The sequence below is a fragment of the Myotis daubentonii genome, chromosome 16 (assembly GCF_963259705.1).
Source record: "Myotis daubentonii chromosome 16, mMyoDau2.1, whole genome shotgun sequence".
In the NCBI taxonomy this organism is placed as follows: domain Eukaryota; kingdom Metazoa; phylum Chordata; class Mammalia; order Chiroptera; family Vespertilionidae; genus Myotis; species Myotis daubentonii.
This window is the reverse complement of record NC_081855.1, coordinates 57008471-57034130: the sequence shown is the minus strand read 5'-3', so window position 1 is coordinate 57034130 and position 25660 is coordinate 57008471. Positions and strand designations below refer to the sequence as shown.

The 25660-nt window shown below is 58.1% G+C and overlaps 2 protein-coding genes and 1 long non-coding RNA gene across 3 annotated transcripts in view; 1 reads left to right on the top strand and 2 right to left on the bottom strand.

Moving 5' to 3' along the window:
* Positions 1–882: 882 nt before the first annotated feature.
* On the bottom strand, positions 883–4142 carry TSPAN10 (tetraspanin 10). The gene is made up of 3 exons (XM_059668309.1): positions 3462–4142; positions 2484–3067; positions 883–1501 (listed from the first exon to the last, which is right to left on the bottom strand). Exons 1-3 carry the CDS (start codon positions 3492–3494, stop codon positions 1147–1149), a joined length of 972 nt encoding a protein of 323 aa, XP_059524292.1. The 5' UTR covers positions 3495–4142; the 3' UTR covers positions 883–1146.
* A 2483-nt stretch (positions 4143–6625) lies between these two features.
* Positions 6626–25660, top strand: part of NPLOC4 (NPL4 homolog, ubiquitin recognition factor) — a 29363-nt gene continuing 10328 nt past the window's right edge. Inside the window, exons 1-9 of the mRNA XM_059671519.1 lie at positions 6626–6814; positions 9178–9258; positions 12589–12701; positions 14054–14230; positions 15633–15681; positions 16377–16471; positions 18395–18518; positions 20460–20639; positions 23462–23548. Coding sequence (XP_059527502.1) covers positions 6800–6814; positions 9178–9258; positions 12589–12701; positions 14054–14230; positions 15633–15681; positions 16377–16471; positions 18395–18518; positions 20460–20639; positions 23462–23548 — 921 coding nt within the window. The 5' untranslated portion in view covers positions 6626–6799. The remainder of the gene's footprint in view (positions 6815–9177; positions 9259–12588; positions 12702–14053; positions 14231–15632; positions 15682–16376; positions 16472–18394; positions 18519–20459; positions 20640–23461; positions 23549–25660) is intronic.
* LOC132219206 (uncharacterized) lies at positions 23685–25433 on the bottom strand. The gene is made up of 2 exons (XR_009449408.1): positions 25391–25433; positions 23685–23850 (listed from the first exon to the last, which is right to left on the bottom strand). It is a non-coding gene; the product is annotated as an uncharacterized LOC132219206 (long non-coding RNA).

The window sequence follows — 25660 nt, the reverse complement described above, 5'->3', positions numbered from 1 at the left end:
AACCCACTGGGCGCTGAGCCTAGACCTGTGGTGGCTGGGCACGTGTGGCCAGGGCAGGGCAGGTGGCCGAACGCACTCCCGGCGGCCAGAGCAGGAGGTGGCCTGGCAGCAGCAGCTTGCAGGAGGGAACGCCTATCCCCACCTCCCAGGGTGGGAAGCAGGTGCAGAGACGGTGGGCGACACCAGTGGCCCAGCCAGCCCGGCCTCCGTGTCCCCTAGAACTGGACAGGCTGGCCCCTGGGACCCGGCAATTCCGCGCCTGACACCACCCCCAGGAGAAGCAGGCGCCCCACGGGGACCTGTGCCAACGGCAAGTGCATGTCCACATGGCCAGGTGCCGTGGCCAGATGTGAGAGCCAGAAAAGACCACCCCAAAGAAAGGGGAGGAGCCCACACAGGGGTGGGGGGGTCGAGGGAGCCGCTGGGGCTGGGGCTGGGCCTGGGCCTGAAGGCGGGTCCGCAGGAGTCTAGATGGTAAGAACTCACTGCCCATTGAGGTCGGTGCAATTTACTGTGCGAATGACGCCTCTTGAGAATGTACTCCCTCCCCAAACAAGCCCTCCAGAGCAGCGGTTCTCAACCTGTGGGTCCCGACCCCTTTGGGGGGTCGAACGACCCTTTCACAGGGGTCGCCTAAGACCATTGGAAAACACATATAATTACATACTGTTTCTGTGATTAATCACTATGCTTTAATGATGTTCAATTTGTAACAATGAAATTGGGGTCACCACAACATGAGGAGCTGTATTAAAGGGTCACGGCATTAGGAAGGCTGAGAACCACTGATCTAGAGGGAGAGGCCTTGGGGGGGGGGGCTCAGGGGTCACAGCTGGCGGTGTTGGGGGTGAGGGTGGTGGGAGTCGGAGTTGGGGGCTGGGCTCCAGGCTTTCATTCAGCCCCTACCCCTGGGGCTGGGTGGCCTCGTGGGCACCTTCCGTGGTGGCCAGCTGTACTCCGACCAGAGCAGGTTGCAGGGCGGGGGCACTGCCAGTGGGTGGTCCCAGGGGCAAAAGCCTCTAAGGAAGGAATCCGGCGGCGGCCAGGGCTTCGGGGACTAGCAGGACCAACCGGCAGGCGGCGGTGGGCACCTCGGGAGCGGGGGGCGGGGCGCGGCGGGTGTCCGAGGCGCGTCCACAGCCCGGGTCAGCCGGACACTAGCGCGGACAGGGCCCCGGCGCGGGGTCCGCAGCGCCCCGCCGCCCCCTTGCGGCCGGCCAGGGCCCGCAGCAGGTGCGCGGCCACCAGCAGCTCCGCGCCCTGCACCAGCGCCGCCGCGATCGCCAGGCCGCCCGCCGCCCGCACCGTCCCGCGCAGCCACCGGCGGAGCGGCGCGCCGCAGCCCTGCACGTGCACCAGCCCCCGGGCCGCGTCCTCCTCCAGGCCCAGCGCCCCGAAGCCGCACTGGTCGTTGACGGAGGCTCCGTCCTCGCGGGGGTCGAGGCAGCAGGAGGCGGGCAGGCTGCAGGCCTGGACGCCCGGGGCGCTGCAGTTAAAGTACCTGCGGGGGGAGGGGGCGGGGGGCGCGTCAGTGTGCAGGGCGGGGCCCAGGGTTCGGGGACCCCACGCGGCACGGGACACCTCCTCCCACCTCCACACCTTTCCAGGGCCACACACAGGCCTGAATGCACACGCATGAGGCACACAGGTGTGAGTCCACACATGCGCACAACTGTGCACACAGACACAGACACGCATACACCGTGGCAGGAGAGCATCCCGAATTAACCTAAAAGCTATTTTCATTTGACACTGAGATGGTTCATGTGCCCTCCTTATTAAAAAACTCCCCAAAGTGACTTCCTAGGTGCTGACTGTGCACGTGGGCGTGTGCAGGAGTGAGTGCACGTGGGCGTGTGCAGGAGTGAGTCCACGTGGGCGTGTGCAGGAGTGAGTGCACGTGGGCGTGTGTAGGAGTGAGTGCACGTGGGCGTGTGTAGGAGTGTGTCCACGTGGGCGTGTGTAGGAGTGAGTGCACGTGGGCGTGTGTAGGAGTGAGTGCACGTGGGCGTGTGTAGGAGTGAGTGCACGTGGGCGTGTGTAGGAGTGAGTGCACGTGGGCGTGTGTAGGAGTGTGTCCACGTGGGCGTGTGTAGGAGTGAGTGCACGTGGGCGTGTGTAGGAGTGAGTGCACGTGGGCGTGTGTAGGAGTGTGTCCACGTGGGCGTGTGTAGGAGTGTGTCCACGTGGGCGTGTGTAGGAGTGAGTGCACGTGGGCGTGTGTAGGAGTGAGTGCACGTGGGCGTGTCTATGAGTGTGTCCACGTGGGCGTGTGTAGGAGTGTGTCCACGTGGGCATTTGTAGGAGTGGGCCCACATGGGCGTGTGCAGGAGTGAGTCCACGTGGGCATGTGTAGGAGTGTGTCCACGTGGGCGTGTGTAGGAGTGTGTCCACGTGGGCGTGTGTAGGAGTGAGTCCACGTGGGCGTGTGTAGGAGTGAGTCCGTGTGGGTGGGTGTGCCCCCTCTGGGCATGAGGACTCACAGGTTCTGCTGCCAGTCCTGGTAGGAGGCCGCCCCACAGCACTGCAGCCCGAGCTGGACTTGGTCCATGAGGAAGCACAGGTCAGGGTCATCCTGGTAGTGGGTGATGGCCACGTGCAGGGCGCGCTCCAGGCCGTCCTGCAGGGGGCCCCAGAGGGCCACCACCAGGGCCCCTGCCAGGGCCTCCAGCACCAGGAAGGCCAGGAGGCCCCCGGAGAAGCAGCGCAGCAGGCAGGCGTTCTCACAGAGGGCGCCCAGGCAGCCCGCCAGGCTCACGGCGCTGACCGCCAGCCCCCCCAGCACCAGCCCCAGCATGGGGTCTGCAGGCAGGGGGCCCCCCCAGCTGCTCCCCAGAGAGCCCTTGACGGCCAGGCCCCAGAGCCCGATGGCCAGGGCCAGCAGGCCGAGCAGAGAGAAGAGGAAGTTGGACAGAAAGATCAGGCACTGCAGGCAGCTGCTTCCCAGCGGGAGGGAGGGCAGGGAGGGGGCCCGGCCTCCCCCCAGGCCTGCCCTCCAGGCCCGTCCCTCCTGGAGCTCTGGGCCCAGGCAGCTGGCAGGGAAGGGTGGCTCCTGGCCCCCAGCATCCTGCAGAGGGAGGAGGGCCAGGGGTCAGAGCCTGCAGGGCGAGGGAGCGGTCAGTGGAAGGGGCAGTTCGGAGACCCTAGACAGCCAGGGACATGAGCATGGGGAAGGGGCGCCGGGGAGGTGAGGGGGCTGAGGAGCCGGGTGTTGGAGGGGGTGGAGAGGACCTAAGGGAGGCCCAAGGCCCCCGTGGGCACCATCTCCTGGGCCTGTGCTTTCCTGGGGGCATGGATGCACCCCGTGCTGGGTCAAATGCAAGGGCAAGGCTGGGCCACACCCCGGAGTCTAAACAGGGTGCAGGGTGAGGTGAACAGCCCACCCCAATCCTAGCAGCTCCTACGGGCCCTAGGCCTGGGGACATCTCCAACCAGGGGCCGCCGCCAGGGCACTGACTCACCTGGGACAGCAGGGGCCTCTTCTCGTCCTGCATCCGGCCCTCCCCCCAGGACAGGTGCGCTGGTCTCCGCGGCCTCTCTGGCGGGGACACAGACACGGGCCGGTGCTGTCCTGTGCCCACCACTCTGGGAGCCGGGAGCTCAGGGCCGGGTGAGCCGGGAGCCCCACCCCGGGATGCGCGTCACGATGGGATCATGTGAGGAATCACATTTTAGGGCTCAGGACCGCCCCTGCTGGTCCAGACGCAGCCGCCTTTCTTCCTGAGCCAGTTCTCGGCCTCGCTCTGTGGGCACCAAGGGGTGGGCTGCCCCATGGCCATCACTGTGGGGCCCCAGTGTGGGCCTCAGCCTGGCAGTGTCCACGGCTGCTCCCCCTGCTCCCCCAGGGACATGGAGCCCTGTGACCTGGCACAGTGACCGTCTCGCCCGCGGCTAAATGCCGGTTCATCCCCATTCATTCCCTGTAAAAACGAGCCAGACCGCGTCCTTCTTGGCTACGAGGTACCTGGGATCTGAGCTTCCAAGGGGTAGGACTGCCCCGGACAGTGTGGCTCAGCGGACAGAGCATCAGCCTGTGGACTGAAGGGTCCCAGGTTCGATTCTGGCCAAGGGCACATGCCTAGGTTGTGGGCTCGATCCCCAGTGGAGGGCGTGCAGGAGAGAACCAAATGATTCTCTCTCATCATTGATGTTTCTCTCTCTCGCTCTCTCTTCCTCTCTGAAATCAATAAAGAAAATAAAGAAATACTAGGTGTACCGGTTAATAATGTGGATTTTTTTCGATAGATGGAGTTACACATATGTTGATATATATGCGATTTGATATGTATGCTATGTTGTTGTATTGCTCCTTCAGATGACCACTTGTTCTGATCGACGGCACACGCACTTTCTGAGCAGCACTTCAAAACGTATGAAGAAGTGGAAATTTGGGTCTCTGAATGGTCTGCCTCAAAACAAGAAAGTTCTATTGGGACAGTCTCCACAAATTACCTGAAAGATGGGGGGAAATGTGTAGCGAGCGATGGACATTACTTTGAATAAAGCACTTTTAATGTTTTTTTTGAAATTATTGTTTTCTTTGATTATAAAATCTGCATTATTAACTGGTCAATAATGTGGATTAACTATTAACCGGTTATACTGTGGATTAATTATTAACCGGTTAATAGAGTGGATTAACTATTAACCAGTTAATAATGCAGATTAAATACTAACCAGTTAATGGGGGTTGACTATTAACCGGTTAATAATGCATATTAACTAGTAACCATTAATAATGTGGATTAACTAGTAACTGGTTAATAATACAGATTAACTAGTAGCTGGTTAAAAATGCAGGTTAATAATTAACCGGTTAGTAGTGCAGATTAACTATTAACCATTAATAATGTGGATTGACTATTAACCGCTTAATAACGCAGATTTTGTAATTCAAAGAAAATACAATAATTTCAAGAGAAACATCAAAAGTGCTTTATTCAAAGTAATGTCCATCGCTAGCTACACATTTCCCCCATTTTCAGGTAATTTGTGGATACCGTCCCAATAGAACTTTCTTGTTTTGAGGCAGACCATCCAGAGACCCAAATTTCCACTTCTTCGTACGTTTTGAAGTGCTGCTCAGAAAGTGTGTGTGCCATCGATCGGAACAAGTGGTCATCTGAAGGAGCAATAAACAACATAGCATACATATCAAATCGCATATCTATCAACATGTGTGTAACTCCATCTATTGAAAAAAAAATCTGCATTATTAACCGGTACACTTAGTACATATTAAAAAACAAAACAAAACAAACAAACAAACAAAACACGGTTTGGCTCAGTGGATAGAGCGTTGGCCTGCGGACTGAAGGGTCCCGGGTTCGATTCCGGTCGAGGGCATGTACCTGGGTTGCGGGCACATCCCCAGTGGGAGATGTTTCTCTCTCATCGATGTTTCTAACTCTCTATCTCTCTCCCTTCCTCTCTGTAAAAAATCAATAAAATATATTTCAAAAAAAAAACCCAAAGGGGTAGGACTTTGTCATGGTGACCATTGGGCCTAGTGCCTAATACGCCCTAAGGAAAATCAGTGTAGCCCTGGGCGGTGTGGCTCAGTTGGTTGGATTGTTGTCCCGTAAACTGAAGGTTCATGGGTTCAGTTCCCCGTCAGGACACATGTCCAGGTTGTGGGTTTGCTCCCCGGTTGGGGCGCTTACGGAGGCAGCTGATCAATGTTTCCCTCACATCAATGCTTCTCTCTCCCTCTCCCTCTCCTTCTCCCTCTCCCTTCCTCTCTGAAATCAATAAAAACATGTGAGAGATGGAACCAATCCTTAAAAATAAAAGGATTGGTGATGAAATAAGTCAGTGGAACAGCATGTGTCCCAAACACTGACACTGTAACAGTCACAGCAAAACCAGGTGGAGAGGGCAGGGCCGAGAGGAACAGGTCCCGACTGTCTCCAGCACAGCAGTGACATGAGTACCATCTGAAAGTGAGCCACGGGGTTAAAAGCATAGCTTTTCGCCGCTTGGATGTTCAGTAACTGTTTTGCAATCAAGGGTAAGGTCAGCTACAAAACCCGCAGGGCCCAGCGCAACCTGAAAACGCGGAGCTCCGTGTGCAAAATTACTAACAATTTCAAGACGGGGCGCTGAGCGGGGCCTCTGTGGCCGGAGTGGGGACGCGGCCGGACAGGCCTGCAGGAGGGACATTGCTCTAAAACGCAGCCAAGCCCTGGCCGGTGAGGCTCGGAGGCTGGAGCGCCGGCCGCAGACGAAGGCTCCCGGCTTCCACCCCGGGGTCAGGGCCCACGCCTGGGTGGTGGGCTCCCTCCCCAGCGGGGGCGAAGCCCAGCAGCGACTCTCATCATCATGTTTCCCTCTTCCTCTCCCTTCCTCCCTGAAATTAAGAAAAAATATATAAATTTTTGTTCAGTTGCGGCGCACATGCAACAGGACTTGACGTCAGCTCCCGGTGTATAGAACCCGCCTCTCCGAGCGCTTTCCCCGCGGCCGGGACCGGGGCCGGGCCAGGGGGCGGGGCGCCGCGAGGGGCGGGACCAGGGGGCGGGGCGCCGCGAGGGGCGGGGCTCCGCAGGGCCGCCGTGCGCATGCGCGGCCGTTGGTACGCCCGGAACCCGGCGTCGGGGCTGCGCGGTCAGGGGAGCGCGTTCCGTGAGGCACCGGACGTCGCGGCGGTGGCTGTCCGGCGGCGGCGAAGCTGGAGCGGCGGTGGCGGCGGCGGCGGGAGGCCGGGGCCGGGGCTGAGGCCGGGGCTGGGGCTGCGAGGCCCGCGGGGCGGCAGGCGGCGGCGGCCCGGGCGTCGAGCCCGGAGGCGGGAGCGGCCGCCATGGCCGAGAGCATCGTGAGTCGGGCGCCGGGCGGGAGCGGGCGCCGGGATGAGGCAGCAGATTTGCCGGCGCGGCCTGCCGGAGGCCCCCGCGGCCCGCCCGCCCTCCGCGCCGGGCTGGGTGCGGGGCGGGCCCGGCCTCCCCCTCGGCCCCTCCGGGTCCCCGACCCTCGCCCTCACCCGCGGCCGGGGAAGGCGGGGGTCTCCGCGCGGCGGGGCTGCCGGGCGGGCCAGGCGGGGCGCTGCCCTTCGCTCACCTCTCGTCGCCCCGTCCCGCCCGCACCCGCCCAGCCGGGGCCGTGTCACGACTCACCGGGGCAGGCGCTGCCTCCCCGCGGGGCCTGGCCGACCCTTCCCGGGAGCCCGTCGGCGCAGGGCCGTGTGGGGGCCGGTTTCCTGAAGTTGGGGCTCCGCACCCTCTGGTTCTACCCCTTAAAGGACCAGGAAAGCCACTGACAATCAGAAACCGCCCCGCGTTCACTCGGGGAAAGTTTCCCCCCAAAGTCAACATGGCAGGCGGACAGAGGGACCCGGGCCTCCAGGGACGTGGGGGTCCCCGCGGCCGGCCGCGCGGGGCGGGGGGAGCGGCCTGGTCTGCGGGCTCCGGGCCCCCCGCGCCACCTCCTTCCCTTCCCGGGCCCAGGGGGGCCCAGCCCGGAGGGAGGCCCGCGCACCCGACTCCTGGGAAGCAGGCTCCCGGGGGCTCCCGACCTGCCCCCCGCGGCCTCCCGCAGCGCTGCCCTTCCCCGCAGGGGCGGCCCGTGCTCCTGCCCGCGTGTGGGCCCAGCTCCCCCGGTTGTGGGGGACGGCAGGGGTCCTCTTCCTTCTGAAACCGATGCCAAGGCTTTTTTGTTTTTTAATGTTTTTATTGATCTCAGAGAGGAAGAGAGAGAGAGAGGAACATTCATGATGAGAGAGAGAGTCATGGACCGGCCGCTCCTGCACGCCCCGCCCTGGGATGGAGCCCGCAACCCCCGCCGGTGCCCTGACCGGAATGGGACCGGACCTCCTGGTTCCTAGGTGGACGCTCAGCCCGGCCTTCTCAGAACTTGTGTGGGCATGGCCCCTGGTCCTCTCGGCAGTTCTGAGAGCTCCCGGCCATTTACTCAGAAGCAGGGAAGCCCGGACCGGCGGGCTGTGTCCCCTTGCAGGGCCGCCCTGGGTGTGGGTTGTCTCTGTGGCCGCGGGGAGCCCTGCAGTGGAGTGACCCTTAGGCTCCCCGCTGTCCCCACGCCCCTGAGCCCCGCCTTCGGCTCCTCACCCGGGAGGGTCACGGGGAGGCGCTGCCCCAGCAGAGGGGCTCCCAGGTGCGCAGGCAGCTGGAAGCCACAGCCACAGCCTCTGTTCTGCCCACGGACGAGGGAGGAAGCTACACAGACAGCCAGGCAGCAAGAAGGAAGAGGATATTCATGCTCCCGACAGCGGGTGTCACAGGGAGCATAGAAACAAGCGTAAAAATGGAGGGGAGCGTGGGGCAAAGCCTCCTCGGCGGTGAAAGCGGATAGAGTGCGAGGACAGCCCCCCCCAGGTGGTTGGAGCGTCACCTGTCTGGCGGCAGGCGTTGCTGTCTTCTGCCCCCGCCGGGGCCAGGTAGTCACTCGCCTTCCGAAGGCTTTGATCAGCATGAAATCAAGTCCTGGAAGTGATGCCGTTTTACATTTTCTTAAAATCCTGCTAAGTGTTATCACCGTATTACACACATTTCTTTTCATCTTTACTACAAGTAAATGACAGCCCTGCCCCAGCACTCCAAGGAGGCGGGGAAGGGAAATGACAAGCTAGATTTCCTGTGCTGCTTTTTTAAAAATACATGTTTTTATTGATTTCAGAGCAGAGGGGAGAGGGGGAGAGAGAAACATCAGTGGTGAGAGAAAATTATTGATCGGCTGCCTCCTGTACCCCCCCCCCCCCCCCCACCGCTGGGGATCAAGCCGGCAACCCAGGCAGGTGCCCTGACCGGGAATCGAACCAGGGACCCTTCAGTCCACAGGCCAGCGCTCTAGCCACTGAGCCGAACCAGCCAGGGCTGGTGCTTTTAAATCAGTCCAGTGTGTGTGTGTAGATCCTGAAACAGAGCTTGGTCTTTTTGAGGAACCCGTCGTTCATGATTCAGGTGGGCTTTTTTCCTTCCCTGTTTTGGAATCTGCGGATAAAAACGTCAGTGTTTCAGATACACTCTTTGTGAGTGACGGCCAAGAATTGAAGCGGTGTGTTTGTGAGCGAAACAGGAAGCTGAGAGCCGGCGGACTTCGCCCTGTGCTTCACCTGGGCACGTTGGTGGGCACGGCCAGGGCGAGGGGCGCCGAGAGACTGCGCACGTCCCTGGGCACGGAGCCTGTTCCGAGCCGGTAGTGACCGTCTTGTCTCATTTACAACAGATAATCCGCGTTCAGTCCCCGGACGGGGTGAAGCGGATCACAGCGACGACGCGGGAGACGGCGGCCGCGTTTCTGAAAAAGGTACCGTGCTTTGCTGGCGACCTCAGGTGCTTGGTCCTCCACTGTGACTGCCTTCTCTCCGCTCCTCACTCCCGGTCCCTCCCACTCCCGGGTCAGTCTCCTGCTCTGCTTTTCCTGTTGTGACTGGTTGGATTGATACAGGGTCAGATGGTGGCACAGCGGGCACAGCGGGCAGTTGTAGGACCAAAGTCCCAAGGGATTTAGAGAGAGAGAGAGAGAGAGAGAGAGAGAGAGGGAGAGACATTGACGTGAGAGAGACACATTGGTTGGTTGCCCCCAGAAACATGTCCCAACCAGGGCCTGGATTGAACCTGCAGCCCAGGTATTTGCCCGTGATCAGAAATCGAACCTGAGACCATTTGGTACACAGGCCAGTGCTCCAACCACTGAGCACACTGGCCAGGCACAGGGCTGTATTCATTTTAACAGTGAATAATTGGGCTGTACACAGGTGTGCTATAGGGGGCATTGAAATGGCCTTCTGCCCTCACAGACTTGCCTGTAGAGTGTGTGTCGTCCACTGTGGCACTGCTGGCTCCATCTTGCTGTCCCCACAATTGGTGGCCTTGGTCCTTGTTGACATGTGGCGTACGCCTGTAAGGGAATAGAACAGCGGTTCTCAACCTGTGGGTCGTGACCCCTTTGGCGGTCAAGCGACCCTTTCACAGGGGTCGCCTAAGACCATCCTGCAGATCAGATATTTACATGACGATTCACAACAGTAGCAACATGACAGCTATGAAGTAGCAACGACAATAATGTTATGGTTGGGTCACAGCATGAGGAACCGTATTTAAAGGGCCAGAAGGTGGAGAACCGCTGGAATGGAGGTTGGCAGGTGCGCTGACATCATGTGCGTTGCAAGTGCCTCACAGAATCTCAGGCCTTGGTTCCTGCTCCTCCCTCAGCTCCCTCTCAGGCCCCTCTCTGTGTCTCAGCCGAACCCCAGGGCAGTGCCTCAGGCCACACTCGCCAGGCCCACGTCCTGTCTGCCTTTTGCGGCCCCTGTTGAGTCACCCCAGGTCCGACCTGTTCTTTCTCGGGGCGGTTCCTGGTCTGGTCATAATTGGCCTTTCAGCGGCATGTGACACAGTCCCTTCTTTTAACACTTGGAAACTTTTTTTAAAACCGTGAAGTAAGATACGTACTGAGAGAGGCTTGAAAAGCGATGAAGCAAAGGCCCAGGTCACAGTGGCGGTGGTGCCAGCGTTCCGGCAGCCACGGGGCAGCCCTCCGCCTCCGCTATCCCGGCACCCTCTCCTGCCCTGCGGGCTGGGGTGGAGGAGGCGGGAGGCGCTGTGAGGCTCTGCGGAGCTTGTGCCCAAAGGCCAGCCTCACGTTAGGTGTCGGCCGGCATCTTCAGGTGCAGAGCTCAGACTCTCCTGGGCAGTGGCTCCACGGGAGCCCTGTGAACACACCGGGACTCCGCCCGCCCCGGGGCCAGCTCATGGGCGGGGCGGCCGCCGCTGTCCACTTGGGCATCGCCGTCCGTGCTGACAGGACCAGGACGCCCGTGGTGTGCTCGTCCGTCTGCAGCCACCTTCGCTCCGAGGGCTGGTCTCTTGAGTGTTACGTCTGGGAGTATTTACCGTCCCTACAGCCAACATCCTGCAGCGGAGGGCTCATTCCTGGGGGCAGCTGCAGTGCTTCGTCTACAGGAAGCATAGTTTTTGCAGAATTGGTGAAATACCACAGTTAATTTCAGTTTATATCAAAGCCGTTTCAGAGAAGAGTCAAATTAAAGCTATTATTTTTAGTCTTGAGTCCTAATTTTTTTGTACTTGGGGACACAAAACTTCAGTCTCAATTTCCTGATGCTTAATTTTATAATGCCACTTTTCGCTTGGGAAAAAACTACCTGTTATCAAATGCTTATTTCAGTATATCGATATAAAATCGTAACTTTGTCTTAAAGATCATTTTGATCACTTTTAGAATTTCAGAATGACAAGGTGATTTGGAGTTAGTTTTAATCCTTTTTTAAAAATCAGTAGAAAATAGGTTAGTACATAAAGTTAATCATTAAGTCAGCTCTTTCCTTTTAGTAAATAAATGCGAGGCTCTATCAGTAATTCCATGTGGGAGGAGGCATCACTTGTAGGTAAAAGAACCAGGGAGAAGAGCGCGCCTGCGGGTCTCCTGGGGACCTGCCTCGTCTCCCTCGGGCTCGCGGGGCCGTGGTGTGAGTTTCCCGTGTGTCACTCGGGCTCCTCAGGTCTGGGTTCTGCCTGGTCCGTGGTTCTGCAGTCTGCAGAGCGTCCACGAGCTCTTCCTCCGTGAGCCTGTGGCCACAGCCCCTGCCTGTGGCTGATGGGGACGGTCTCCTCCGACCCGTGTGGGAGGGTGTTTCCAGTGGCGGGCGCAGGGCTGACAGACCTGACCCCGCGCCCCCGGGACGCACGTCAGCGTGGCCCGTGTGCCGGGACGGCTTCCTTCTTCTTCCTCCTTGAGGTTTGCTGAGCTCCCCGGGCTGTTATTCGATGGTTTCATCCAAGTGGAGGTTTTCAGCCGTTTTCTTTAAGGTGTTTCTCAGCTCTGCTCTTACTCTTTCCTGAGGATCATCTGACATCGTCCCAGGGCTCGTCGGCCTGTTCATTTCTCTCTTGTAGTTTCTATTAACCTATTTTTATGTTAATCGGCTCCTTCTGTCGTCTTCCTTCTGCGGAAGCATCCAGTGAATTTCCATGTCAGTTGCTGCACATCCGTGTGGACGTGGTCCTTCTGCCCTTTCCCGTCTGCTCAGGCCTCTGCTCGGGATCGTCAGAGAGGCCGCCCTGTCCTCGCGCCTCACTCTTCCCTTCCTGCCTGTGTCTCCGTCCTTGGTGACTTTGTCTCCCTTGTTGGTGTTCAGACCCTCGAAGGCAGGAGCCTGGCCTGTTGCACTCACTGTTCTGGGTGCCGGAGTGGAGCCAGCACGAGGACTGCTTGCCGCGTGCTGGGTGCCCTCGTGCGTGGCCCGCACCTGGCCCAGCGGGCGTTCAGCGCTGATGCGCAGGCGTCTTTCACTGCTTCATCCTTCTCTTAGGGTCAGCATTGGAATTGGGTTTTTACACTTGACTTCAACAGAAGTTGCCCCCAGACACAGTCATGGCTCTGAAATGTGCCCTCAGTCTGAGTGTTACGTGGAGCTGTGCTTCTTTTTGGCCACTTTTCTCATTTTGCTTGACATCTGTGTAAGCAGAACTAATTTCCTCACGAGAGCGAAAGTAGTGAAAGATTTGGTTACCAAGGAGCAGCTTCTCAATTGAGTGAGGGTCCCCGTCTCGCCTGGCGTGCGCGCAGTCAGCACTGACACAGCTGTTTCATGAAATCTGTTGTTGGCTCTTTCAGGTCGCAAAGGAGTTTGGCTTCCAGAATAATGGCTTCTCAGTTTACATCAATAGAAACAAGACCGGAGAGATAACAGCATCATCCAACAAGTCCCTCAACCTGCTGAAGATCAAGTGGGTACCTCTGTGAGGAGACGCGGGGGAGGCCCTGGGGGCTGCTTGTCTTGAGCATTTTCCTCTGGCGTCCGGGTGGCAGGGGCCACAGCGGCACGCCGACAGCGTGGGCGCCGCAGATGCGTCCTGAGGCGCCTCACTGGGAGCATTGTGCAGCCCCAGAAGTGCTGGTGAGACAAGACGGTGTTTGGGTGGATTTGGCGAAGTGTGGTCACATGAGAACAGCAAGTGCAGCCCAGCCCTGTGGCCCAGTGGTTGAGCATCGACCTATGGACCAGGACGTCAGGGTTTGATTCTTGGTCAGGGGTGTGCAGGAGGCAGCTGATCGATGATTCTTTCTCATTGATGTCCTCTCTCTGAAATCAGTGAAAATATATTTAAAAAAAGAAAAACAACTGGGGCCTAGGCAGAAATTCCTGACCAAAAAAAAAAGCATGCCCGGCCTGTTTGGCTCAGGGGATAGAGTGTTGACTTGCAACCAACGGGTCCCGGGTTTGAGTCCAGTCGGGCACATACTTGGTTGCAGGCTCCTCCCCCTCCTGGACCCTGGTGGGGGCTCATGCAGGAGGAAACCAATCGATGTGTTTCTCTCACAGATATTTCTCTCCGTTTTCCCCACTTTCTTCCCTTCTCTCTAAAAAGCAATGGAAAAATATCCTCGGGTGAGGATTTTTAAAAAAAGCAAATGCAGACAGTATGTCTCTGAGACTCGTCTTCATCCAGCAGTGCCGTGTGTGCGTGCCCGCGCGTGTGCAGGAACGAGGAGAAAGAAATGGAAGGATGTGTCCAAAGCAGATAGGATGGGGGGCTGGAGAGGGGGCTAAGGAGCGAATGGAGGGAACTGGGGGCCAAGCAGAGAATGAGATGGCGGGAGAAGCTGCCTGCCCCCCAGTCTGTGTGGTGACTCCAGCTGGCCCTTGACCCATGAGGGTCTGAGCTGCGCAGGTCCGCTCCTACGCAGATGTTTCCCAATAAACACAGTGTTTTCAGTCGGCAGCTGGAAACCGAGGGTCAGAGCCGTTGTATATGAGGGTGGCCCTAACGCCGTGTTCCCGGGTCAGCAGGGTGTCCCTCTGTGTGAAGCTAGAGAGGCATGTGGCCGTGTGTCATCAGTGCTCACATGCAGTTGTCAGGAAAGCACCGCTGCAGAGACCCTGCTGCTGATCTTTCCAAGCTGGAAGCAGAGGGGGTGGGAGAAGAGCCGTCTGGTCTCTGTTGAGAGCGGCCGCCTCGTGTTGAGCTTTCAGCCTGGCCGGCCTGGGCTTTGGCAGAGGTGAGACCCTCACATCCAGGCGGTGTCTGCAGCTCAGGGGCCGCAGGCAGATGGGCCTGGACTGTTTGTCGTTGGACAGGCACGGCGACTTGCTGTTCCTGTTCCCCTCGAGCCTGGCCGGACCCTCGTCGGAAATGGAGGCGTCCTCCACGGTGGCGCTGAAGGCTCTTGGGGCTCCCAACGTGGTGGAAGATGAGATCGACCAGTACCTGAGCCGGCAGGACGGGAAGATCTACCGGAGCCGCGACCCACAGCTGTGAGTGCGGCCAGGACTGTTTGTAATGCGTCTGCTGGTCGCGAGGGTCCAGGAGGAACCCAGATTGACCCCGATGTGCCCAGAGAGACCTGAGTGCTCTGTGCGGGGCGGGGGGGGGGGGGGCGGGGGGGTGACACCTGGGCGCGCCTGCAGGGGCTCGTCCCTGCCGCCCCGTGTAGTGAGGTGGAGCCGCTCCAGCATCACACGCACGGACTTGCTTCTGTTCTTCAGTTAACGCCTTGTTTGCTGAAGACAGTGCCCCTTCGAACGTTCGCTTTTCTCCTGGGACCATATAAATGCCTGTGACGTGTGCTTTCGTTTAGATTTTTCAATTCCTTTTAAGGAAAGCAGTTAGAAACACCTGCGTCTGCGCTCGGGGAGCAGAGCTGCCTGAGGGAAGGTGCCTGCCCGCAGCGGAGTCTTGCTAACTGCATCCTCCCGGGGCGTGGAGGTGCCAACACCCAGACTCGGGGGCTCCAGACGCTGCCTTTGCGGCTTGTGGGTGTCGGATCCAAGAGCCCGAGTGGTGCTCTGCTGCTGTCGGCACAGAGCCTCTTCCATGTCCTTTCCTCCTGTCGGCCGCTGCCCGCTCCCCAGTCGGTGCCTTGAGGCTTCATGAGCCGCGTGTGCATGTGCCAGCTGACCTCTCCCCTGGCCATAGGGCCTGCCTGTTAGAGACCAGCCCTCTGCTCAGAAATGTCGAGCTCACGGCACCTAAGAGCGTGACCCCATTTGGAAAGGGCTCTGACTGAGCCTGGCCGCGTAGCTCAGCGCTCAGAGCGCCAGCCGGCACCACTCAGTGGGAAGGAAAGCGCCATTGCAGAAACCCTGCTGCTGACCTCTCAGCTGGAGCGGGAGAGACTGGAGAAGAGGGTCCTGTCTCTTTTGGAAGTGGAAACCTTGTGTTTAGCTTTCAGGGCACCCTGCCTGGGGCGTACAGGCCCAAGCAATCGATGTTTCTCTCTCCCTTCCCCTCTCCCTCCCTCCCTTCCTTCCATTGTCTCTGAAAAGGCAATGGAAAATACCCTCAGGTAAGGATTTACAAAAATAAAAGGATTGTTTGAGCTGGGAGGGACCACTGGGCTTTCACCCAGCCCGTCCTCCTGGTGCCGGCGCAGTCCACTGTGGCTGGGCGCACGGCTCCCAGGTTTCTCTGCCCGAAGTGACTGCGCCCGAGCCAGGCATGCTCTACGGGCTTTTTCCAAACTAGAGTTGTTTACCTACCTCTGTCGGGGTCTGCCGTATCCATGGACCCGTTTCTAGTATTTGCTTAAGATTTTTATGTATTTAAATGACTTCACACCCATTCCCTGTGATTTTGTTAGTGTCAGAAGTGCCGGGAGGCGGCAGGAGGCAACAGGCGTGCTAACCACTGTGTTTCTTTGCCCCGCGCTCTTCTCAGGTGCCGCCACGGGCCGCTGGGGAAGTGCGTGCACTGTGTTCCTCTGGAGGTGAGTCTGCAGCGGTTCCTGCTTCTCCCCGGCTAGGCTCTCCCGGAGCCCTGCACTGCCCTCGGGGCTAGAGGACCTGTCTCTTCACTGCCCTGGGCCTCGTCGTCCCTCCAGGGCCCGCGGCACAGGCACAGAGGCGAGCCCTTATTTATGGCGGCGGCCTTCGGGGTGCATTGTGGATGGCTCAGCGTTTGTGTTGCTGTGATGAAGGGCCGTGCTTACCGGGGCTCCTGGGCCATCCTTTCACCCTGACACACAGCTGCGCCAGGCACTTCTGTGCTCGTCGTCTTTTAGATTTGCTTCGCCCTGAGTCCCGCGCCCGCTGATCTGTCTGGTGAGAGTGAGAGTCACCGTGATAATGCTGACGGCACCCGGCTAGGCTGAGTTACGGCAGAGGCAAGCCCCGTCGCCACGAGGCTGCTCTTCCTTGTTTCATCTTGTGACTTTTGGGGGGAAAATTTCCCAATCTTATTTGACTTAGGGCATTTTATATTTAATGGAGATCCATTTCCATTTCCATCTTGAAAAGATAGGCACCCAAAGAAAAGGTGGGTTCTGACCTGGAGTGGCAGAGAGCCAGCCCAGCCCCCCCCTTGCCCGTGGGCTTGGCCCTTTCTGCCGCACTGATCCGCCCGCGCCGGCCTGCAGCCCAGCAGGTGGGACCCCGGGTGTGTGACCGCTCTGTGTCTCGGCAGCCATTCGACGAGGACTACCTGAACCACCTGGAGCCGCCCGTGAAGCACATGTCCTTCCACGCCTACATCCGGAAGCTGACCGGGGGCGCCGACAAGTGAGTGACCTGCGGGCGGCGGCAGTTTGCTGTGTGTTGGTAGGTGGTGGCTGAAGCCACCGGGCAGATAAATAAGAAAAGCAAAGATGGCATCTGGGCCCAACGCACTTGGACTCATGGGTTTGCCTGATTGTAGAAAAGAAACAGGTGGGTGGAAACTGATGCCCAGAGCCTGGCGTGTGGGGCAGATGCCAGGCTGGTGATGCCACTGTGGAGGCCCCAGGGACTTCCCAAACTTTCCGGGGTAGGCAGTGCCCTGGCCACTTGGTGCTGAAGGTGGATGAGATGAGGTGTGATGGTGGCCAGTTGTGGCTGGCGTCTGAGTTTTGCTCTGCTTTCTGGAAAAACAAAACCACCCGTGGTCACGTCGGACCGCCTCCGTCAGCCCCCCGCCCGGAGCCTGGTCTGTAGCAGCCCTGTGGGTCTGGAGCAGCGGCGCTGGCACGGGCTGGCCGTGTCTGCAGGGTCAGCCAGGCGGGCACAGGTGGCGGCAGCGGGCGGCTCTTCCCGTGAGTGCAGGCCGTGATGGTGGCTGGAGACAGACCATTTTGATGTCTTTTCAACCATGTCAAGTCCTTCCTTGCCTGTGTGAGCCTTCTGTCGGCCACATCCTGCTGTGATTTCTCACTCCCGCCCGAGTCAGCAGATCGTGGGGCCTGATTGTCGTTTTGCTCTGACAGCCGCTGACATCCTAAAATGACTTTTAAAAATGTTTGGCAGGAGAAAAAACTCCCACCAGACACCCATTCTTGCCTGTCAGTGGGATAAGCTATGGAAGTTGATGGACCAGGGGCATGAATTTGCCAGCCTTTCTTCCGTCTGGGTCCAGGACCTTGGGATCCGGGGGCACGTTTGTACCTGTCACCAACCTGTGACCGCCAAGCGCTCCACACGCCCTCCGAGCAGAGGCCGGGGGCCTGTGAGATGAGGCCGAGTGTTTGGGCCATTTTGTGGGCAGGACACTGGCAGAGGGTTCGCCCCGATGTTCTGAGCAGGGCCCGTGCTTCCTCGCTGGCAGGCTTGTTGCCACAGTTTTTGTTTTGGCCAAAAGCAGGGTGAAGATGTCTTTGTTGTGTATCCTAATCAGTTTTTCCTGAGAAAAAGCAATTTTTACAAACCTCTAGGTATGTGTCTCACAGTGAATGTCACTGATAAATTAATGAAACTTAAAAAGCACTGCATTTCCCTTCAGGGATACAGGTTAGATCAAAGGGTATTCAACAGTATTCTTTTTTTTTTTTTTTTTTAATATATTTTATTGATTTTTTACAGAGAGGAAGGAAGAGGGATAGAGAGTTAGAAACATCGATGAGAGAGAAACATTGATCAGCTGCCTCCTGCACATCTCCCACTGGGGATGTGCCCACAACCCAGGCACATGCCCTTGACCGGAACCGAACCCGGGACCCTTCAGCCCGCAGGCCGACGCTCTATCCACTGAGCCAAACCGGTTTAGACTCAACAGTATTCTTTTTAAAAAAATATTTTTTATTAATTAAAAAAATGTTTTTTATTGCTTTCAGAGAGGAAGGGAGAGGGAAAGAGAAATAGAAACATCAGTGATGAGAGAGCCACTGACCGGCCGCCTCCTGCATGCCCCGCACTGGATCGAGCCTGAACTTCCTGTGCAGGCGATGAGGCTCCGCCAGCTGAGCCGCGCCGGCCAGGGCTCACCAGTGTTCTTGACAGCCATCGTGGGCGTCAGAGTGGGACGGGCACAATCAAAGGGTTTACGTGGGAACAGCGAGGCGGGCCTGGAGTCCAGTGCGCAGGAGCCGGCCGCCACTCCTGCTGCTCCTCCACGGCTCGCCCCGCCCCGCCCCGCCCCGCGGAACTGTTCAGAGTGGATGGTATTTGAGTGTTGTTGCCAGTCTCCGCGAGTGTTTCCTGTTGTCACGGCTGATGACGTTGGCTCTTGTTCAGGGGGAAGTTTGTTGCCTTGGAGAACATCAGCTGCAAGATTAAATCGGGGTGTGAGGGCCACCTCCCGTGGCCCAACGGGATCTGCACCAAGTGCCAGCCCAGCGCCATCACGCTCAACAGACAGGTGAGTGACAGCGCGGAGCGGGCTCCGGGGCTGAGAGGACACTGCCCTGGAGGGGAGCTGGCCGAGGAGGGGCCCCCTGGTGGACTCGCACCCTGAAGCTCGTGCCCGCAGGGGTGGCGTCAGTTTCCTGTTTGTCAGCTTGTGTGGAGGCGAAACTTCCCCGTGGCTGTCCCCACACTCCCTGCTTGTGGCTCGGCCTCGTGGACCTCGCGTCTCTGGGGCCTCGGGAAGCGTGTCCTGGACCAGCTCGGGGCGCCTGCCCGGTGCTCGGGGCAGCAGGGCTGAAGCAGGAGGGAAACAACCAGGACAACTGGGGTTCTTCTGGCCTTTGCCCCTGGGGCCCTCCTGCCCCCGAGAACAGCCCACCGTGTTCCCTGCCGCTGCGGCCGCGCTTGCTCCTCAGGGAACCCCGTCCGTCTGGAAACCGTTCCTCCTCCTCCTCCTCTCCTTCCCGCTGTCTTCTCCTTCTCTTTCTTTTTGAGAACAACTCTTTCCTCTAAGGCAGCGGTTCTCAACCTTCCTAATGCCGCAACCCTTTCATACAGTTCCTCATGTTGTGGGGACCCCCAACCATAAAATTGTTTTCGTTGCTACTTCATAACTGTAACGTTGCTACTGTTATGAATCGTCATGTAAATATCTGATATGCTGTATGTGTTTTCCGATGGTCGCGACCCACAGGTTGAGAACCACTGCTCTAGAGACTTTGAACACCTCCCTTTTAGGTGAAATCCCAGCAAGGTTCATTTGAGTTAACTTAGCTAGGAACCCCTCTCCTCCACGTACCCACTAGAACAGTGGTTCTCAGCCTGTGGGTCGCGACCCCTTTGGCGGTCGACCGACCCTTTCACAGGGGTCGCCTAAGACCATCCTGCATATCAGATATTTACATGATGATTCATCACAGTAGCAACATGACAGTTACGAAGCAGCAACAAAAATAATTTTATGGTTGGGTCACAACATGAGGAACTGTATTTAAAGGGCCAGAAGGTTGAGAACCACTGCACTGCAATCTGAAGTGGTCCTAAGGGCAGAGCACACTCTAAAGCAGTGGTCGCCAGCCAGTGGTCCACGAGGCCGAAAGGTTGGCAGCCGCTGTTCTAAAGCGCGCGCGCGTGTGTGGGTAGAGCCAGGTAAAAGCTATTTATTTTTACCTATGTAATTTTATTAACCACTAGAGGCCTGGTGCGTGAAATTCATGCGGGGGCGGGGCCTCAGTCCGACCTGCACCCTCTCCAATCCAGGAGCCCTCAGGGGATGTCCTACTGACGGCTTGGGCCCACTCCCCATGGTTCTCTGCTCTCTGCAGGGCCTATCTGCTCCTCACCATGGCGGTGGGCAAGCAGGCCACGCTTGCCTGCACGCGGGTCGCCACGGTGACAGGGCCAAGTAGGCCCTTCTGGGAGCTGCCTGTGGGCACAGCATGCTTGCCTGCTCATGGGTTGCTGTGGCGACCGCCAAGCAGGCCCTGCTGGGTGCTGCCTGCGGGCCGTGCTTGCCTGCTGGGGTCACGTTGCCGGGGTGATGCTGCCAGCATCCTGCCCCGGCCGCTATGGGTGCTGCCATCTTTGTCACGGAGTGATGGTTAATTTGCATATTACTCTTTTATTAGATAGGATTGTCACCCCAGTGAATTTAATTTTAAAAAGGCTACTTGTCCTGACTGGTTTGGCTCAGTGGATAGAGCATTGGCCTGTAGACTCAGGGGTCCCGGGTTCGATTCTGGTCAAGGGCATGTACCGCGGTTGCGGGCTCATTCCTAGTGGGGGATGTGCAGGAGGCAGCTGATCCATGTTTCTCTCTCATGGATGTTTCTAACTCTCTATCCCTCTCCCTTCCTCTCTGTAAAAAAATCAATAAAATATATTAAAAAAAATTAAAAAGGCTACTTATTTTTTATGGATGTCTTTACTTAGCCGCATGTTGTTAACTCTACAGAAATACAGACATGTGGACAATATCATGTTTGAGAATCACACGGTAGCTGACCGCTTCCTGGACTTCTGGAGGAAGACGGGGAACCAGCACTTCGGGTACTTGTACGGGCGGTACACGGAGCACAAGGACATTCCCCTGGGCATCCGGGCCGAGGTGGCCGCCATTTACGAGCCTCCTCAGGTGGGTCTGCGCTTCCTCGTGAGGCTGTGTGGGCTCTCAGATGGCAGCTCCTTTGCCCTGTGTCTGTTTCTGTGTGCTCGCACACACACACACACAGACACACACACAGACACACATACAGACACACAGAGACACACACATACACAGATACACACACAGGCACACACAGACACACATACATACACACAGACACACACATACACAGATACACAGACACACACACAGACACACATACAGACATACACACAGAGACACATACACAGAGAGACACACAAACACAGATACACACACACATACATACACAGACACACACACACACACACACACACACACGCGATACTTACTCTCTGAGTTATTGGAGAGGAAGATCGTGGCTCCTAAATACTTCAGTGTGTGTTTCCCCGATGGACATAGAGAGTATCAGGACATTCTCTTCCGTGACAAGTACATTTGTCAACATAAGTACATTGGACGTCGACACAGTATTCGTGTCTCACCTGCCAGCTGCAGTCCGCTGCCATCAGCTGCGCCCAGAGTGTCCGCAGTCCTTCCCTCTCCTCTTACCCCGTGTGTCCTCCCCTGGCTCAGCTCTTCCGGGCACAGTGGAAACAGTCACGCGGTCTTCACCCTGCCCCCCCCCCCCCCCCCGCCCCGCTCAGAACACGGCCCCGCATGGCCGCTGGTGTGGACTGGAAACAGGATCAGGCTTTTTTCATGGGAGGGGAGGGTCCCGAGGGAACCCCTGTTACTACGTGTGAGTTTTTTAAGGTTTTGATTTTTGGAGAGCGAAAGTATTGATGTGAGAGAGAAACCTCAGTTGGTGCCTCCTGCACGCGTTGTTGGGGATGGAGCCCCACTCCAGGCATGTGCCCTGACCGGGAATCGAACTAGCAATCTATTGGTGCAGGGATGATGCCCAGCTAACTGAGCCACCCCGGCCGGGGCTGTCACTCTGCCTTAAAGTGACTTGGGCCCTGGCCGGTGTGGCTGAGTTCGTTGGAGTATCGTCCCATACACCGAGAGGTTTGATTCCCGGTCAGGCCACGTACCTAGGTTGTGGTTTAATCCCTGGTCAAGGTGCGTGTGGGAAGGAAACTGATTGGTGTTTCTCTCTCACATGGATGTTTCTCTCCCTTCCCTGCTCTAAAGTCAGTAAGCATGTCTTCGGGTGAAGGTTTAAAAAATAAGGAATAATTAAAATGAAAAAAGAAAAGTGAAGTTACTGGGAAGATCCTTCCAGTCAGTTATGGCTCATGCTCGCTGGCTGTGTTCCAGTTTGAGTAGCGAAGGGTTGCTTTTCCATGTAGTGGACATGAGTTCCAGGGAGCAGTGCCCGCTGACACGGGGCAGTGTACTCGTGTCTGCACTGGATCATGAGCTGTGACAGAAATAAGACGGACTGGGGGTGGCTAGGGCGCGGGATGGTGGAGCACAGCAGACATTGGCAGCTGAGCTGGGTGCTGGTACACAGTGCGCTGTGTAACATTCTGGTGACTTTGCTATATATTTGGGGGGAAAAGTTGCACATTTCTAACGTCAGACCTGCAAACAAGGCATTTCCTTCTTCTGTGCCCTCCCTCCCCTGCAGGTAGTGCCACCTGTAACAGTTTCTAGTCTAGGTTGCCGAAGTCTGACTGTTTTAATGTCAGCAGACACTCACGGGCACTCACTGTCCCCAGCCTTCGGTCCTGTGGGTCTGCTCGCACTGGGCACACCTGCCCTGGAGAGTGCGCCAGGACCGCCTCCTTTCTGCATGAACCAGGGTCTGACGCAGGCGCGTGGCCGTGGCTGGAGTGCAGGCCTGGGCTGCCCACAGTGCCAGTGTCTCCGTGGCTGTGCCTGTGAGTAGGTTTGAGTGCAGTCTCCCTCCCTCCCGTTTACTGAGAGCTGCCATGAGGTGCGTGGCCACGCCTTGGTGTGGTTCTCTGACGAGGAGACGAGGTGGCAGCAGAGACCCCTCTGGAAGAGCCTGGTGCTCCCCCCGCCCCCCCCACCCCCGGGCACTGGGCCCGGCTCGGTGTGAGGGAGTCTGATGGCGGAGGATCCCCACGTTCCGTTAGAGTGAGACCGAGCAGGAGATAGGACAGAACCCTCTGGCGCCCAGGCGGCTCCAGCATCCTCAGCCCCCGGGTCCTGGGGGTGCCCCGCGGACCCTGCACCTCCAGCTCATGCTGCACATGGTGCGAGCAGGGTCCTCAGGTTTGTCCTGCGTGTGACTTGGTCTCTGGGCTGAAGGATTAATGGTCCCAGATGGGGATGCCAGCAGCAGGCAGCTCTGTGGCTCTCCAGGTGTGGCTGGTGGGCAGGGGTGCCGGCAGGGAGCTCGGGCTGGGCTTGCGCGCTGTCCTGGCTCTGTGGCCTGTGCCTCTGCTCAGCACAACGCTTCTTCCTGCTGACCCACAGCTGCCTTCCAGGGCGGGTTCAAGGCCCCCGAGCATCGCCTCCTGCAGGCAGCTGGGGCCGGGCCAGCAGGCTGGGCAGGAGCCAGCCAGAGTGAACCTGTTATCAGGAGCGCCTTGAAAACAGCCTCTTCCCCACAGAGGACCTTACCCCGTGGCGCGCCCTCCTGAGCCCCGACAGCCCTCCTGGCGGCTCAGCTGTGGCATCGGGTCTCCGTGTTCTGAAGCACGTGCGGCCGAGGGACGCACGGAAGCGGCTTGGGCTGTGTGCGTTCTCTGGCGGCCTGGCGTTCTCTCCGCTGCTGTCACCCCCTCTAGGCCAGGGGCGCCCCGCGCTCCTTTGTGACAGAAAAGCCAGGGTGGAGCTGGGGCCCGCGCTCTTCTGAGCCGCTCCTCTGACTCCTCTCCCTTCAATGCCGACAGATCGGGACACAGAACAGCTTGGAGCTGCTTGAAGACCCAAAAGCCGAGGTGGTGGATGAAATCGCTGCCAAGCTCGGCCTGAGGAAGGTACGTGGAGCCGGGCTCGGTGGGTCATCGGGAGGGAGCGTGGCCAGGCCCAGGCCGGACGGAGCCCTCAGCTGCTCGCGCCAGCAGTACGCCGTCGGTGCAGGCAGCGTGTCTGCAGCCTCGCTGTGTTGACTGGGTTTCTCTGATTCAGCGCTCAATACGAACATGTCCCTGAGCATAGAATGTACGACCCCAGCGCAGGGCTGTGACACTGAAATCCGCCAGCCACACTTCCTGGGGACGGCTTCATGGGGGGACCCCGTCCTCCTGCCAGGCGTGTCCTCCTGCCCTGCTGCGCACACCTCAGGCGGGAGTTCCTCCTCCCTGCACCGTGGCTGCCTCTGGCCACGGCCCGCCACGTGCTCACGTTCCACATGGGGCTGGCGCAGGTGTGTCCTCTTCCGTGGGCACTGAGCTCCCTGGTCAGTGTGGGCGGGAAGCACTTGGGAGGCGGGAGCTGCCTGCTGAGCCTGTGGACCTAGTTTGTCTCATCACACCCTTCTGGGGTCGCTGGGACCTTGAAGGTGGGTCCACAGCTACCTGTGGGTCTGAGCACAGCTTAGCAGCTCGCTGTCAGTCCCTTTCCTGCCAGACCCGTGTAGACACTGAGCACATTCCCTCCGGCGGCAACGGAACAACGGGAAACGTGCTTTCCAAGCCGGAGTGTCGGCGAAGGCACTTCGCTGTCGTAAGCAGGATGTCCCCTCGTTTCTGACGGGTCAGCATCTCCGTTCAGGGTCATGTTTCTGTTTTAGTCCTGGACGTTTTCCTCGGTATAATTTTCTGACCTGTATTTGTTACACGCGTGTAGTTCCTGGTAACCGTGACTACCACAGAGGATTTGAAGTTACCTAAGTGCCTTTCTCCCGACAGTCTCCCCAGCCTATGCAGCTCAGGCTGGTTGTGGCTGTGTCCTCGCCACTGCTTACTCACACCTGTCCGCTAAGTCTCATTTTCTTCATTGCCACCCTCCTGTGTTCTGCATTCATCTGGGCATTTTATTTATTTATTTATTATTTTTTTAAAATATATTTCTTGCCAAAACCAGTTTGGCTCAGTGGATAGAGCGTCGGCCTGCGGACTGAAGGGTCCCAGGTTCGATTCCGGTCAAGGGCATGTACCTTGGTTGCGGGAACATCCCCAGTAGGAGGGTGTGCAGGAGGCAGCTGATCGATGTTTCTCTCTCATCGATGTTTCTAACTCTCTATCTCTCTCTCTTCTTCTCTGTAAAAAATCAATAAAATATATTTAAATATATATATATATATATATATATATATATATATATATATATATATATATATATATATTTCTTTCTTTATTGGTTTCAGAGAGGAAGGGAGAAGGAGAGAGAGATAGAAACATCAATGATGAGAGAGAATCATTGATCGGCTGCCTCCTGCACACCCCCACTGGGGATTGAGCCTGCAACCTGGGCATGTGCCCTTGGCCAGAATCGAACCTGGGACCCTTCAGTCCGCAGGCCGACGCTCTATCCACTGAGCCAAGCCGGCCAGGGCCATTCTGGGCATTTTAGAGGAAAATGACTGTCTCCGAATTTGCCTGGTCGTGTGTGCAGCAGCCGGATTTGAAGAGTTCTGTGTCAGGGTTGTGCAGGCGAGCAGCTCGCTCCCCCAGGGCACGGGAGTGAGTGTGAGCCTCGATCCAGCCCATGGACTCCCAGCCCCTCGGCTTCAGGAAGGCTGGAGGCTCGCGTGCAGGGGAGGGCCAGCGGCACGGAGCGCGCAGACCGTCACGGCAGCAGGACGCACCTCGGAGGCCACCCCTGCGGGGACTCGGGGGCTGGCTGGGGGCCTTGGCGCCAGAGGTTCTCGCCTGCACCTCAGGTGCTCCCTTCCCCGCAGTCCCCGAGGTGCTGCCCGTGCTGCCCCCTCCAGGCCGGGGCTCTTACAGCACCTGGACACGGCCGTGTGCTTCCTCTTGGCCGGCGCAGGTGCCGTTCCCATGGACAGTCTGTTCCTTTTGTTGACCGTGGGGTCCCTGCACCTGGCACAGGGCTGGGCGTGAACTTGGCTGGCGGGTCAGTGCGTTTGGCTTGTTGGCACCAGGAGGGTGGCCGCGTTGAGCTGAGCAGGTTGGGGCCTAGGTGTG